Genomic DNA, 16,115 nt, shown 5'->3' on the forward strand with positions numbered 1-16,115 from the left:
GAGGCTCAGTCCTCCCACTGGGGAATGCTCAATGTAGGGAGACTCCTACTGTGGTTGGGGAGATAGGGAGCTCTGTCTGGTTTCAGCCTCCTGTGATTCTTTCCCCGGTGGTGTCTGTTCCTTTTGGCCAGCAGAGGGAAGCACTGAAACACAGAACTTTCTGAAGTCCAGGACTGCTTTGGGTTCACCCTCCCTTTCCTCCCTTTCCACAGTCAGAGCCTCGGCAGAGTTCTAGGCAAGTAATAATGACTGCCGTTTACTGAACGCCTACTACGTGCCACAATTATTATCATATATATTATTTTTAATCTTTAAAACAACTGCACGTGGAAGGGAGGACAGTCTTCATTTTCTGGATGGGGAAACTGGCTCAGAAATTAAGTCACTTTCCTGTGGCCGTGGAACTGGTAAATGGTATACCTGGGATGTGAACCAGGTCTGCTGGTTCCAAAGGATTGGTGTGTCTCCCTTAGCAAGTTCAGGACAAATGTCTGTTGAACAAACTTGTTGAATGGAGTCAAGGCAGGGTCCTCCTCCCTCCCAGACACGCTACTCCTCCAAGCCATCCTACTTCTTGGGGTTGACACCACACAGAGCTGAGTGCAGATCTCCAGCTTGAGGAGGAAATCACCCTGCTCCCTGCCTTCTACCTCCTGATTCTGTCACTGCCCAAAGTCTCCCATAACGTGTTTCTCTTCTTTCTTTCTGAAGCTGCCTCCAATGCCTCTTTTCCATCCAAAGCTGGGACAGGAAACAGGAGCTTGGGGCTAGAGTCTGGGACACTGGACTGGACTGGACTGATGACCTCTGACCTCTGGTCTTGCTGCTGCTAGTCTTACACCCAGGTGATCCTCAGTGGCCACTGTCCTAGTATAAGCCTCCACCCTTTCTTGTCAGCCCTCCTCACTGCTCTCCTACCCTCTAGGCCTTTCCACCTCTCCACATTAATCCCCACATTAGCCAGAGTGGCTAATGCCTCAGTTCCCTTCAAATCTTTCAGCCCTCCCCATGGCCTCGGGTAAAGCCCCAGCTCCTCAGCCTGGCCTGCAAGGCTTGGTGTGATCTGGGTCTGGCCTGCCTCTCCAGCCTCTTCCTTCAGTCTGCCCCATCCTCATGCCCAGTGCCCCGGCATTACTCAACAACTGGCTGGCTGTCCCCTACCTCTGTGGCCTTGGCCATCCACATTATTTTCTCTGCTAGGGAAGGCTTGCTTATCGTTCCAGACTCAATTCTAGTGACTTTCTTCTGGGCATGCTTCCATGACCTCTCTTTCCACCCCAGCTGGAACAAATTCCTCCTCCTCTCCCTTCCCTGTGGTTCCAGTAATGGGAAGCACTTCCCTGCCCTAATTCGTTCTCTGTTTTTCTCTCCCACTCCTCTGTGAGCTCCTCCATGTCTGAGATAGTTCTGTGTCCCCAGCACTCAGTACGGGGCCCAGCACATAGTAGTAGCTTAGTGGGTGTCTGTTGAAAGCATGATGGCTTTACTGCTCAGGCCTGCGGCCTCAGGCTCCACCTGCTGCGATCTCCTCTGAAGTTATGGGGAAACTGGGCAAAGTTGTATGAAGAAAGAGCTTCAACGTCCCTGCTGGTCAGGCTCCCCCTTCCTCTGGACACCCTTCCACATTGAGTAAGCATCCCCCACCATATCCCGCCATGGCCACGGGGAGATCCTGCCTTGGAGTTCTGCCTTGGCATAAGCCTTGAGGCACATTCCCTCCTTCCTTCTCTCCCAACCACTTCCCTCTCCAAAAGTCTGCCAAGAGTCTATAAAATGTGCAGCTCCTGGCATCCCCTGTTGCCTCCTGGCTTTACTCACCCTCTGTTGTCAATGGTCAGGAGAGAGGGTGAGGGAGCAGGTGGGGTTGGAGATAGGAGAGAGTGGAGGTGGAGAGGGTGAGTCATACCTTGATGTTCTAGGGCTTCCATCTTCTCGGTGACGGGGCAAGGAGAAGTAACTCCTCCTCTTTGGCACTTTTTGCAGGGAAGGGGATGAATGATTTAATATTAGGAACCCCGACATCTTCCCTGAGGGCAGGTCCTCAGAGGCACCTGGAGCCAGCAGGTGCCTGCTTTTTAGCAGAACCTGATTCACATTTTCTGCCCTTGTCTTGTCCTCTCCCACTCACAGACATGTTTGCATTACATGAGTTCTGATTTGCTTTACTATTAGACAAACTACTATTTGTGGAGGGATTCACTTTTCAATCCATCTATGCTGATTTTTTTTGCGGTACGCGGGCCTCTCACTGTTGTGGCCTCTCCTGTTGCGGAGCACAGGCTCCGGACGCGCAGGCTCATTGGCCATGGCTCACGGGCCTAGCCGCTCCGCGGCATGTGGGGTCTTCCCGGACCGGGGCACGAACCCGTGTCCCCTGCATCGGCAGGCGGACTCTCAACCACTGCGCCACCAGGGAAGCCCCAAGATGATGCTCTTAATTGGAGTTTTTGGCTGCCCCAGGCAGCTAGTATGTCTGATGAGGAGGTAGTGGGGGCCAGGCAAGGCTTGGTCGGTGTGTGGCTTGAACGCCAGGTGAGGGCTTGCCCTTCTCAGCCAGACCCCTGAGGGCAGAAAGTATTGGGAACTTACATCTGGAAAATGCCAAGAGGGGTGGAGCTGGACAGGGTCTGAGGGGAGGGCTATAAGAGTCCACTCTCATGCGGAAACATGCCCTCCTACCTGGGTTCCTCCAGAGGGGAACAGAAGCCCTGTTTACCTGAGGTCACACTGCCATTGGGTCTAGCTGAGGGAAAGCGCTGAGTCATTATCCCTAGTAGGAGAGGGAAGGGAAAAGTAGGAAAGAAGAGAGGAAGGAGAGAGGGTGAGAGACAAGTAAATTGGTCTTTTTGGAATGTCAGATGGAGTTTTCTCTGATGTGCCAAACACACCCCTCCCCACTATGTGTTCTAAAGCAATTGAGAAATACTCATATCTCTTTTCTTGGTACCTGGGAAACTAGGTATTTACACAGGGTTCCCAATTTTTCTGACTCCCCAGGACCAGGCTGGTAGAGCTGACCATTGACTCAGGGTCCACTGAACTAATGAGGGCAATAAAACGGGAGTAGCACATACATTTATTATTTATTTATTGGCTGTGTTGGGTCTTCGTTGCTGTGCGTGGGCTTTCTCTAGTTGCAGGGAGCAGGGGCTACTCTTCCTTGCTGTGCATGGGCTTCTCCTTGCAGTGGCTTCTCTTGCTGTGGAGCCTGGGCTCTAGGCACGTGGGCCTCGGTAGCTATGGCACACGGGCTTCAGTAGTTGTGGCTCGCAGGCCCTAGAGCACAGGCTCAGTACTTGTGGTGTACGGGCTTAGTTGCTCCACGGCATGTGGGATCTCCCCTGACCAGGGCTTGAACCCGTGTCTCCTGCATTGGCAGGCAGATTCTACTTTTGTTTGTTTTGCGGAGAAGGTAAACTTGTATTTTATTTTGCCCAAGGAGGGGAGCAGAAATCACCTTAATATAACATTGCCTTTCCTGTTGTCGCAGTCACAGTCACATCAGCAGGCAAGAAAAGCCATCCCATTCCTGCGGTAGGCACTTGTGAATGCGGAAAGGGGGCCAGTCTTGTGGCCGTAGTGTCGAACGGCCTCTCTGATGTGACAGGGCTGGATGGCATTGCTGTGAGCCTCAACACCACAGGCCGCGGTGCTCTTTTTTCTTTTCCTTCGTTTGGTTTTAGCTGAGTCTTGTCTAGCACCCCCATTCCCTAGGGATCCAGATGTGGTTCTCCCTGAGAGCTGTGATCCAGATGATGGAGGGCTCGGTGTAGGAGGAGGTGTGTTCTCAGGAGAGTCTGGGTAGGACCTCAGGCAAGATCCCTCAGCAGAGCTGTGATACTGAATGAAGGTGGCAGAAATGGCATGGCTGAAGGGGTCTTCTGCCTTGGTTACCACGTCCTGCCTCATGAGAAGAGCCAGGTCCACTAACTGTGCCACAGCTTCATATGCTAAAATTTCCATAGCGACAACATTGGGCTTTATCTCCATCCTGCTGCAGTCCAACCAGTCTCGAAATTTGGAGGATTTTCTGGAGAAACTTAATTGTCTACTTTCACAGAATTCTGCATATTGAGCTGAATCCATACTTCAAGTTTGTCTTTCTGCTCTCTCCATTCTTTCTTGTTTAACTTCATCAATTTCATCATCTTCAAACATTGCCAAGAATTCTCCTGTTTGTTCAATAGAGTTGAGAAAGTCTTGAGCGATTTTTTGTCTTTTGTTCACATTATTACTGCCACTCAATTTGTCTTCCAGAAGGTCATCCTTGTCGATGCCTTTGACAATCTTTGATTTGTAGTCTCGGAAAAACACGTACTTTAGCAGTCTTCTAAGTTTTTTCTTATCTTTGTGCATCAAAAACAGAAGATCTTCAGCAGAGATTACCCTTGCTCCCTGAAGTTGATAAACCAGCAGCTTGCTGTAACAGGTTAATTAACTGAGTGTGTACTACATCTTCTACCAAAACTGCTGTTTCACGGAGAGGCCTCCTAGAGTCACCTAAAGAAAACCCATATATTTTGGCAAGATGCACTTTCTCCAACCACCGCTAGATGCATCCAAATGCAGTGGCAATGGACAGCCTCTGTCTCACATCATACTCTGCAATTCTGCTGCAAAGCTTATAGACGTCCCTGTTCTTCCACTACTTGAAGTGGCAGTAGACATTGGGCTGGCTGCAGTATTATTCGTCTGTGGCTTAAATGGACAGGTCACTTGCTGGCCTTATTCCAGATAGCTCATCTCTGTTCTAGGAACGCTTGTAGACCCGGCTGCACGTCGCGCGTGGAGAATGTGGGGTTAGAGATGGTTCGGTTTTGGCGGCGGTGGCGGCGGCCGGGGACACGCTTGGAAAGGGGCGCGGGGGGCGGGGGGAGGCGCTGAGCGTGTCTAAAGGGAAAGGGTGGTTGGGCGCGTCCGGGGGGACAAGATGGCGTGAGCTCCACTCTCTCTGTGGGGCGGGGGTTGGCGGAGGTGGAGGAGGGAGGGCTACGAATGCCCCCACCACTCTCCGGCAGGCGGATTCTTAACCACTGCGCCACCAGGGATGTAGAATTAACATGTAGGCCCTACCCCCTGCCTTCTGACCCGTGTCATCTCAGCCCTGCCCATGCACTCAGTTACATAACCAGGAGGCACAGAGCCCTAGGTCTTAGCTTGGGTCTCCCCAGAATGCAGAGCAGATGACTTACCCCAGAAAATAGGAGTGGTGGGTGGCTGGGAAGAGTGTCTAGGGAAGGAGGCAAAGCCAATCGGAGCTGGTTACCCCTGGGGGCAAAGGGCTCAGCCCTGCGGGACTGGACTGCTGAGGGACTGTTTACACCACAGTATTGCTTGCCTGGGGCATGGGAGGGGAGGGTATTTGTTTATCCACTAGATCCTTTTCTTCATTGATCATGTTGGGGTCCAGGGCAGCCCACCCCAGAACATGCCTCAGTGGCATACTGATTATTTTGAATTGAAGTTATTTAAGAAACAGTCCGTATGTAAGGGGGACACTTTGTCTCTCCTCTCTGTCTCCCTGAGAGCGGGAAATAAATCTCCCATGTGAAACTTGCCCTCCCTGTACGAGGAGGTAGAAGGATGCCCTTTTCCCCAGAGATAGGGAATTCAGGGCTGAGAGTTCACCTCTTTACTGATTTGCTACCCAAGCCCAAACCTGGCTTAAATCCTTTGCTAATAGAGCACCCAAACCTAAGTTTCTTTGTCCTGTCAATTCCTCTCAAATTCACTGTCTCTTTGTCTAAAAAGCATAAAATCTTTGGCTTGCTTTGGCCACTTCTCAGGCCCTATTTCTATGAGACCTCTGTATGCACCCACGAATCATATTTGTTTCTTTTTCTCTTGTTAATCTGTCTTGCATCAATTTTATTATTAGTCTAGCCACAAGAACTCAAGATGGGTAGGGGGGGAAATTCCCCTTCGCTGACAGTCACATGTTGCCTCAGAGATGTCAACTGTCTGGTCCAACCAGGTGTGTGCACCTGTGCTGGCATGGCTGTGCAGACCCCTCCGGGTGTCCCACATGGCAGCTGCAGGGACGTCCTAAGGCAGAAAACTGAGAGATATGAGAGAGGTGAGGTGCCAACAGGCTACCCCTGTGTGCAACTGGGTGCTGTAGAAACGGTCAGAGCACAAAGGCGGGCAGAGAGGCAGTGAGATGGGGCATAAATGCTGCTGGAGCAGAGGTACCATCATTTGCCCCCTGGAGAGCACAGAGCATTGCCATGATCTCAGGATCCTCACCAAAGCCCCGTGACACCATCTGATTCACTGAGAGGGGACAAACGGAGGCACCAAGGGCAGCAGGGTTTCATCTGAGGTCACACAGTGAACCACAGAATTGAAACCAGAACCCACATTTCCTGACTCTCACCCAAGGGTCTTCAGTCTACTGGGCTTACACAAAAGTGATCTTCCCAGGAACAGGGTCACCTGGCAGGCAGGGGAGTGCCTGAGCTCTGGACCCAGGCTCCTGGGAATACTGGGAGAAGTCTTTTTTTGGGGGGGGGACAGAACAATGTTAGAATGTGAGCTCCTTGTCTGTCTTGTTTATCATTTTATTTCAAGTACCCAGTGAAACATCTGGCACATAGTAGGTGCCCAATACATACATGTTGGTGAATGAATGAATCAGTTTGATGACTGATAGGAGAAAATTGGCACCACTGCTGGCTCCTCTTCTCTTGTACACAGACCTCCTCTTTGATGTTTATCTTCTCAGGCACTGAAAGATCTTTGTTCACTTGTTGTATGTAACTTCTTAGGTCTGCTGGGTTTTATCTGTTCTGCTCCCTCACCTCTTTTTCTCCTCCCATTTGCCAAGACTATCCCCATATTTCCCAGGGATGCGTCTCTTACTCATTTCTTTCAGAGTGTTACACAGCTCGCTGTTTTACCCAGAACCTAAAGTACCACACCATCCCAGGTGGAAGGGCTGGGGTCTGGCGTCCTTGGAAGATCAGGGATTCTAAGACAAGTCCTCCTCCATTATGCTGCATCCTTAGCTGTCCCTGTGGCAAAGCCATCCTTAGGGTGGATCAGAACACCTTGGAAGAAGACCCCTCCTCTCTCTGGTCAGAGCCTGCAGAATAACCAACTTCAGTCCAGCCTAGCCCCTTCACATTCCTCCTGCCCTCACCATCTACACACTCCATACTTCCCTCCCCTACTTCTCACACTTTCAGGACCAAGGTACTCAGCCAAAGCAGGTTGGGATGGCCCGTGAGCAAATACAGCCCAGGTGGAAGGAGCGGGGCTGACAAAGATCAGGAAGCCCTGGATGCCAGGGTGAGGAGCCATCTCCCCTGCCTCCCCCAACTCACTTTGGGCACTGACTGTAGCCCAAAGTGGGTAGCCGTGAAAACCGGCAACGTGCACAGAGCATTGCCATGCTCTCAGGAACCCTACCACCACCCCATGAAGAAGGTCATGTGAACAGGAGACAGAGGTGGGCAAGCTCAGAGGAAGGGATGCGTCGAGGACATCAGATGTTTCTGAAACTTTCTCGGTGATTCCAGTGTGCAGCCAAGATGGAGAACTATGGTTCTAGAGACAACTTTTCTTCCCATGAACGTAATCTGATCCCTCCTCTCCCCTATCACAAATTCACACTTACCACTCACTCTATTTGCCTGACATCCCCGGGAAACTGAGGTAAGTGTCAGGCTGAGGATGGGGTGAGCTCTGGGCTCCCCACTAGGCAGTGACCACTGGGACCCAGCCACAAGAGGGGCCAAATTCACTGTCTAGAGGGGCACCTGTATGGCATTTCCAATATATTTTGCCTTTGGTCAATCAACCTTTTCCCCCTTTCTCTTCCCCACATCCCCTACAATAATAGCCAATCCCTTCAAAGTCCATTCAACAAACAATTATTTATTACGTGCCTACTGTATGCTGGGTGCTGGGGAAGAGGAGAGAACCCTGATACAGAGCCTCCCTTGAAGATTTACAGAGCTATGGGTAAGAGTGGGGCAGTGAGGTGGGTGCACGTTGCCACCATTCTCCTAACTCCAGCAAAACTCGGTGCCTGCAGAACCCTCCAGGGTATCCATCCTTTCACTCATCCACCTGAGCGTGGGTTCACTGAGTGCTTGTGTCTTGTCTGCCTCTGCTCAGCCATGCAAATGAGGGAAAAGACTAGCTCAGTCTCTGGCTTGCAGCAGAATGGGTAGATCTGAGGCTAAGGCAAGCATTCTTGATAAAACAAGACAACTGCTGCAAGGGAAAAAGGGAACAAATCCAAGAAAAACTGCAGACTCAGTTAGAAGACTGGCTCTCATTTGTGTTTCTGAAGTGGAGGAAGGCTTTCTGGAGGAGAAGAGCTATTGGAAAACATTTGGATAAAGGCAGAGGCTCAATGTCTCTATCCCCTTAACACACATACTATTGGATAGAGGGTTATCTCCAAGCTTTTCTTTACAGTTGACATTTTCTACTGGGCTCTTGAGATCAGAGCCAGTGGGAGCTCCATGGAGGCACATTTTGTCTTCCAAGAATCACACTGCCAAGGTAACCCGAGGGGTAGCGGGTAGGAGTAGGACTTGGGAACTGACTGCTGTCCAGTCTCTGATTCTGGCAACATGGTGACCTCTCTTTGGCTCTAGAAGTGTGGATGGCTGCCAGATTTCAGCCAGGGAGTGGACAGCAGGGGGTGTGACAAATAGACCATGAGTGCTGGGTCGTGCTTCTAGCAGGAGGAGGTATGCAGCACCTCTAAGGCCGTCATCAACATCCACCCTGCTGGTCCTCCCTCTGATTTCCTCCTCCTGATTGCCCACCCGGGCTCCAGGCCCCTTCCAAGCCAGGCCGGCTCAGAGCCACTGCACACACACGGAGGGGGAGATCTTCCTGGAACACACCTCCAACCACCCTTTCTCCTCACCCACTCTGTGGCTTGGAGCACAGAACACAAAGTTCAGTCCACTTTCTCCTCTGTCCAAGGCTCCATGTTAACACTTGACATGCCAGTTTCCCAACGTGCTCCTCCTTGTGGTTTCGGCTTCACAATACCCCTAATGTTTTCTTCTCCTCCAAGCCATGCCCTTCACCATAATCAGATTGTTTCTTGCTCCCTCTTATGGAGCTCTGCCCAAGCTAACCTCACTTGTAATTCCTTCATGAGACCTGGCTTGGGGAAGTAAGAGCTGTTGCTGCCTTGCTATGAGCCTTTGGACAATTCCCAGCCCCTCTCTGGGACCGAGTGCCTCACTCCATCAGTCCAGGGGTCATTGAGCTTGATGATCTCTCCTCATCACCCTGAAAATAATGTTCCCAAGTTCAAGTTGTACTATGATCTTGGGAGTGGAGTCGGCATTTTTCTGACCCAAGCTCTCTCTTCTGGGGCTAGAATCTTGCCCCTGAAGGTGCCTCACAAAAAAAGACTTAAGCGTCATGAGTCTGGCATAAACGCGAGCTCTCCCAGTGGTCCATGTTGAAGGGGACAGCGGAAGCTCTCTTGCAAGAAAGCACAGGCAAATTGAGCCTCAGTTTCATGACCTGGAAAATGAGTTGAAAGGGTGAGTACCTATGACCTCCTTGTTGGGGTTAAATGAGATAGTGTGTAGAGAGTGCCTGAAGCATCCAAGGTAGCTTATATGAAAAGGTGGTCATCATTATGCTGATGATTGCACCAAGAATCGCCTTCTGGGTGCTCCTCTAAGGAACCAAATAGGGAAACCCATTGCCTCATTTCTTTGAAGCCCACCATCTAGTTTTTCTTCAGTTGAGTTTTGGTAGAAATCAGCCAGGCTGTCTCCTCTGTTTTCTGTGAATTAGAGGGCTGTTGTCTCTGCCCTGTGGAGCTCAGACTAGCCTGGGCTGCTGCCAACAGCAGGGCGTGGTTGGGGTGGGAGCTGGCAGGGTGCCTGGGTTCATAGTATAAGGGAACTTGAGGGCATCAGGAGGCAGGTGGGAACCTGGGTGGCTGCGACTCAAGCCATGGTGCCTGTTTTGCTCTCCCCGAGCCTCTCCCAGCTGAGCCTGTGGGCTTTTGGACTGATCTTGGTCTTAGGCTTCCTCGAGCTCATTCGTCTGCTGCTGGGGAGGGAGATGCTGGCCAGGGCTATGGACAGATTCCCAGGGCCCCCCACCCACTGGCTCTTCGGGCATGCCCTCGACGTAAGTGACCAGGAGGAGGATGGTGGAAGAAAACGGCCTCCTTACCTTCAGAGAATCTGGCCTAAACCCCTAGGGGCCATGGAGGGAGGCCCTATGCTTGGGCAGAAGAATGGGGTCCTTGGAGCCGTGGTTCCCATTCATCTTTCCCACTGGGTCTCCCCCTCACTCTTGTATTCCAAGCTGGCATCAGGTGGGGGTGGGGGATGGGGGCACTTAAAAGCTGGGACCCAAGCGGGCCATCATTCTGAGGCCCAAGGTTCAGACAGAGCTCTGCTAAGGACTCGGGGATAACATGGGAAAAATACCCCTGGATAGTCTGATACAGCTAGGCAATCTTGTTTAGAGCTTAACCAGTGTTCTCTTTGTTCTGTGCAGTATAAAGATTCCTTTTTTTAGGGCAGAAAATGGCAGTGAAGGCAGGGACGAGTGGTCTCACCAGAGAGACCTCTGGACCGTTTAAACAGTCGGTGACCCCAGAGGTGGGGTCCTCCCTGCCATGCCTATGGACTTGGTCAGGAGCCGGACATCTCCCTGGGATCAGATTCTGACTCATCCTTCCCACTTATCTCAGGGCAGCGGGGACCACTTTAGCACACATTGTCAGCAACAGCTCTTAAGTTTCCTGCCTTCATGGGGATGTAGACCAGAGCTTTCTGAACACAGGGCAAGGGACAGCTGCATTGGAATCAACTGTGAGAAGCAGATTCCTTGGCCCCCAAGCTCTGAAGACCCTAATTAACATATTGGAAGTAGGAGTCTGAATTAAAAAACACCCTCGTGTTTTGATCTGCAGCCAGGGTTGGGAACTCAGGTATAGCGGCCAGAGATTAAGGCTCAGAGAGAGGAATAATGACTTCTACTAGCTCCTGAGTACACTTTTCCCACAAGCAGTCTAGAGAATTTTGCCTTTCCTCCATGATTGACCCTAGTGGTGAGCTTAACCGCTGGGTGAGGACTGCCCAGGCTTATTCTTGCCCGTACAAATAACTACCTTCTCAGGATGGCCTGGTAATCGACCTGCATCCTGGAGCCACCCAGAAAAGGACAGGATGGGTCTGGGAGATGAATCAGACCCAGGCTCTGCTCTCAAGGAGCTTACTGTCTAGGGGGGAAAACAGACACCAGAGCCTTCCTTGCCCACAGGCCGCTGGGGTGCCTCACCAGCATTTTGCATCAGCCCCAGGCTTGGTATCTCAGCACTTGTCCCACAGGGTTGTCATCTTCTGTTTACTTGTTCATCTTCCCCACTTGACCATGACCCCTGGAGGATGGAGATCCAGTCTGATTCTTCCCTGTCTCCTCAGGGTCCAGCACAGAGCCTGCCCAGAGTAGGCATCACTGAATGAACAGACAGTGAACGTTAGAGAGTAGGGTGGGGTACCGAGAGAGGAGACAGTGATGGAGAAGACAAGTGGAGGGGCCAGGAGGTGTCTGGGGGGACTGTGCTAAGTACAGAGAAGTTCCCTTCCTGGGAGGGTTGAGGTCTGACCCTAATGTGGGTATGAGAGACATTTAGGAGACCTTCAATCCCTTTCCTCTCATGTCCCCTCCACTCCTCCTTGCCTCCATCAAAGTGGGATTTGCCATCAGCCTGTGGGCTTCCCTGGGGCAGAGACCTTGCTCCCCCACCCTCATATCAGAGCCAGCTGCCCTCTTCCCCCAGATGCTCCTGTCCCCACCCTGAGAGTGCGTGGAGGACCTGGAACCCAGCTTAGTTCTGGCTTCTTGGCTCTGACACAAGTTAGAGGGCCTTGGCACCAGGAAGGGTGGGCAAGTCCTGGGGGGGGTGGTTTCTCTCGGACACTACAAAGGTCTCCTGGGGAACCATGGCGGGCCCAACACCCCTGCGTTCCTCCGGGGATTGTACCTCTGTTCTCAGCTGTATGGACTTGTGCCATTTCATTCAGGATGTGATCAGTCCGTACAGCGTAACTGCAAGTTTGATTCTCAGACCTAGTGGTGATGGAAATAGGAAAGGAAGGGCCCTAGGGGCCAGGAAGAACTGTCTATCAGGATTAACTTCTCCCTACTTGGCCTCCAGTTACAGTCTATCTTCTACCTGTCAGTCTCCTCAATTCTTAGAATGTGTCACCTTGAGGCAGGGTCATGTCCTAGTCTTCCAGGGCCCGCATCATTCCACTCTGGGGCTCAGGGAGGACTTTGCACATAGTAGGGGCTTAGCCATACTGTTGGCCAGAAGATGGGGCCCCTGGGAGGAGCCCGTGACTCTGGCCTGTGTTGGGAAGGGGTAAGGGAGAATTCCAACTTCAAGCCCAGGAAAGGTGATCCCCTGAGACTGTAAAGCCCTCTTCCTTGGCCTTGCTCATTGCTGGGACAGTTCCCTTGACCTTGTGCTAGGTAGTGAAGGGCACTGGTCTGGGGGTGTGGCTTATTTTCACTCGGCAGACATTGATCATGGGCCTTCACTGTGCTTCTTTTCTGTGTTTCCCTTTCCTTGTCAATAGTGTGGAGAAAAGCATTTTTACCTTGCTGGGTTAGAAAAGGATCAAAAGAGATAAAGTACACGTACCGCCTTCCCGCAGGACCGTGTTGCTCGCAGCCCGGAAAGACCTGGCTGTGTTGCTGGCAGCGGTGATCTGAGGAAGATGACCTACCTGACCATGTGCCTCAAGGAGAGCTTCCGCCTCTACCCCGCTGTGCCCCAGGTGTACCGCCAGCTCAGCAAGCCCGTCGCTTTGTGGATGGTCGCTCTCTACCTGCAGGTGGGACGGGGTGGATTCTGGGTGGAACCGGAGTCCTTGCAGGTGCTCTCTGTACCCTCGCACCAGTGGGGAAGAGCCCAGGCTTTGTGCTTGGCCTGCGTCCAAGTCCTAGCTCCATAAGGTAGGGGTAAATCCCTCTACCTCTAAGCCTCTGCTCTCTTCTGTAACTGGGGATGAGAAGGGTCCCTGCCTTACTGGGCTGCTCTCAGGAGGAAAGAGACAGCATTCGTCAGGGCTGTCATGTACCACCATGCAGGTTGGGCCCTGCGACTTCAGGAGGCATCATTCACCTCAGGTACGATGCTGTGCAACGTACAACCCGCATAACCGTGCGTGGTGGCTTTGTAAGGAGTGTTTGATGCTGGGTCTGACGCCTAGTGAGCACCACTGAATGGCAGCTGTTACCGCTGCTAGCATAGTACCATGAACAAGTCCTTCCCTTGAGAGTCAGTTAATGGAAAGCAGGAAGTGTGATAGTCCTTGCCTGTCCTACCGCGTGATGGGTGCATCAGTCCTTTTTTCCTTTTCCTTTCTACAAATGTCTGTGGCCAGTGTTGTGCTCAGTGAGGGGGCTACAGGAAGTACGTGTGGTGATGATCAGAGGTACTTTGATGCGTTGAGGGTGGTCATGGATGCTCTGTTACTGGCAGTGCTCAGGGAGGGGCTGGTACCCAGTTAGGGGGACGCTAGGGGATTCTGGCCCTGTGAGGAGGTGGGCCTGGCTGCCTCATGACCACCTGGTCACCAGGCCTCTGCTCTGCCCACAGGTAGCCTGATTTCTCTGCACATCTATGCCCACCGTAGGAATAGTGCAGTGTGGCTCGACCCCGAGGTACGCCATCCCAGGGCCCAGAGGTCAGATGGGTGGGTGGCTATGGGGTCAGCCTGCCCTAGGACCTGGCAGGTATTTAAGCAAGGCCTGTCCCCTCAGTTCTTTGACCCCCTGCCCTTTTCCCCGGAGAATGTGGTTGGATTTTTGCCTTCATTCTGTTCTCTGCTGGGCCCAGGTAAGGGGAGCCTAACATCCCTGGTCCTCTGGACCAGGGGGGTGAGGATGGAGGATGTCGTTGGGGAGGCATACTTTGGGGGAACTCTGGGATGAGGGGGACCATGCTGGGTGTGCGGTGACCCTGATGCAGGGGAAGTTTCAGATACCTTCCTCCTACCATTAGCATAGTCTTGTCCTTGGCAGGTGGGTGGGTGAGTCGTTCCAAGAGAGACCCCCTAAGCCACAGCGCACAGTGTGAACCTACCTGGTCTGGGACCCTCACCATACTCCCAGGATCTGTTTCTTAAGCCCAGGTCAATCAATCAATCAGCCAGTTGTTCATCCAAGAAGAGCTGCTGATTTCTGTTGGTCACTTAGATCACTGGTTTTCATCACTCTGGACACCCTGTAGCCTGATGTCATTTTGTGCTGCTCATCGCAGGAACTGCCTTGCACAGCAGTTTGCCATGAACAAGATGAATGTGGTCACAGCCCTCTGCTTGCTCTGTTTTGAGTTTTCCCTGGACCCCTCAAGGCCACCCATCCAGATGCCCTGCTCTCCAAGAATGGCATCCACCTCCACCTGAAGCCGCTGGGGCCCGGCTCTGGGAAGTAGATCTGCTGAGAGTAGGGCCCCAGCCAGCGCAGGCTGTGACCTCTCCCTAGGTGCTGCCATCTCCAAGCTGGGTTGTAGAGTAGCTGTGTTCCCTTGTCTTCTGCAGGCTTGTGGATTAGAGGGGAATAGGCACCTGCGTGGACTGTCACCTCGAGGGCAGCGCCATGTAAACATGTGTGTCTATAAATGCTTACTATGCATGTGTTCCAGAGCTCACTCATTCATTCAACAAACATATGGTGAACACCTACTTGCTTCTAGACTTTCCATTCATCTCCCGTAATTGTCCATCTTTCTAAAATTTACTCAGCGTTTGCTGCAGAAGCTGTGCCTTGGGATTGGCGGTTATGAGCAGGCACTCACTCACTTCACGTGATAGATGGATGGCTTTCGGGCCTGCCCTTCACTGAGATCTGTTTCTTTTTTAATTTTGTGTGTATGTTTTTGGAATATAACAGACATAAGGAAAAATTGCTTAAAGCAGAAATACACAAGACAATGAAATTTTTTTTTAAATTATTTATTTATTTATTTTTGGCTGTGTTGAGTCTGTTGCTGCGTGCACGCTTTCTCTAGTTGTGGGGGCTACTCTTCATCACTGCGCGTGGGCTTCTCATTGCAGTGGCTTTTCTTGTTGCAGAGCATGGGCTCTAGACACTTGGGCTTCAGTAGTTGTGGCACGCAGGCTCAGTAGCTGTGCCTCATGGGCTCTAGAGCACAGGCTCAGCAGTTGTGGTGCATGGGCTTAGTTGCACAAGTGAAGAAATGGTTTCAGCAGGTATCATCAGGGAGCAGAGCCCAGTGTCCCAACCATGTCTGGCCCACGGGTGGTTCTCGAGTCTAAGATGTGTCTCCTTCTCTGATCTCTGGATCCTCAGGAGGCCAGTGAGGCAGGACTGAGGTGGATGTTATCCCACTTAAATACTAAGGGAAGGATCCTGTCAAGATGCTCATCACAGAGGAGCTTGAGCGGAGGCCTTCTGACTCTGGCCTCTTTTGACTAAGACTCCATGGGTAGAATTGCCTTTCTCTATGAGGACACGTGTCTGTGGGAGCTCTGGAGCCAGAGGGAAGGAGGAGGCTCCATGTGAGAGGGGAGCTGGGAGCAGGGGGCACCAAAGATGAATTCCACGTAATCCTACCTGCTCGCAAAACAAACCCTGCTGCCTCCTGGGATCCAGAGACCGTGTGCATGTGTGTGAGCCGAGCGTGGAGTGTACGAGGGGCACATATAGGTGAGGCTGCACAGGGGTGACTGTCTATGTACGTGTCCTGGGGGGCGTGCATAGGAGTGTGGACACAGCTGGGGTTTTTCCCACTGTATGGAGCGAGCAGGGTCTCTTCTTAGTCACTCTCTTTAGCTCCTGTAAAATCCTGTGATTAGAGCTCACGTCCATGGCTGGCACCCAGAAGACAAAGTTCCCATCGTCCCATGCGCTGAGAGTGACCAGCCCGAGTCCTTCTGCACCACCTAACGCCAGGGGACCTGCCAAGCTTCCCGTCCAGGACGTTCCCGGCTAACTCTCCTGCCCCACCCCCGGTCAGGCACAGAGAGTCCTCCTGGCCCCATGTTGGAGCAGAGTGAACTAGCCCTGTGACCTAGGAACGGGGAGGGGACTGGGCCGAAGGTTCCAGCTGCAGGCAGCGGCTGGGGGAGACGGCCCCT

General features: G+C 52.2%; 1 protein-coding gene across 1 annotated transcript; it reads right to left on the reverse strand.

Moving 5' to 3' along the window:
- Positions 1-3,464: 3,464 nt before the first annotated feature.
- On the reverse strand, positions 3,465-4,505 carry LOC116752352 (transcription initiation protein SPT3 homolog). Its single transcript, XM_032629261.1, is given in 2 exon segments — positions 3,465-3,652; positions 3,809-4,505. Coding segments are annotated over 2 exon segments (699 nt in total). The 5' UTR covers positions 4,357-4,505; the 3' UTR covers positions 3,465-3,501.
- Positions 4,506-16,115: the final 11,610 nt, after the last annotated feature.

This window comes from Phocoena sinus, chromosome 1, assembly GCF_008692025.1.
Source record: "Phocoena sinus isolate mPhoSin1 chromosome 1, mPhoSin1.pri, whole genome shotgun sequence".
NCBI lineage: Eukaryota > Metazoa > Chordata > Mammalia > Artiodactyla > Phocoenidae > Phocoena > Phocoena sinus.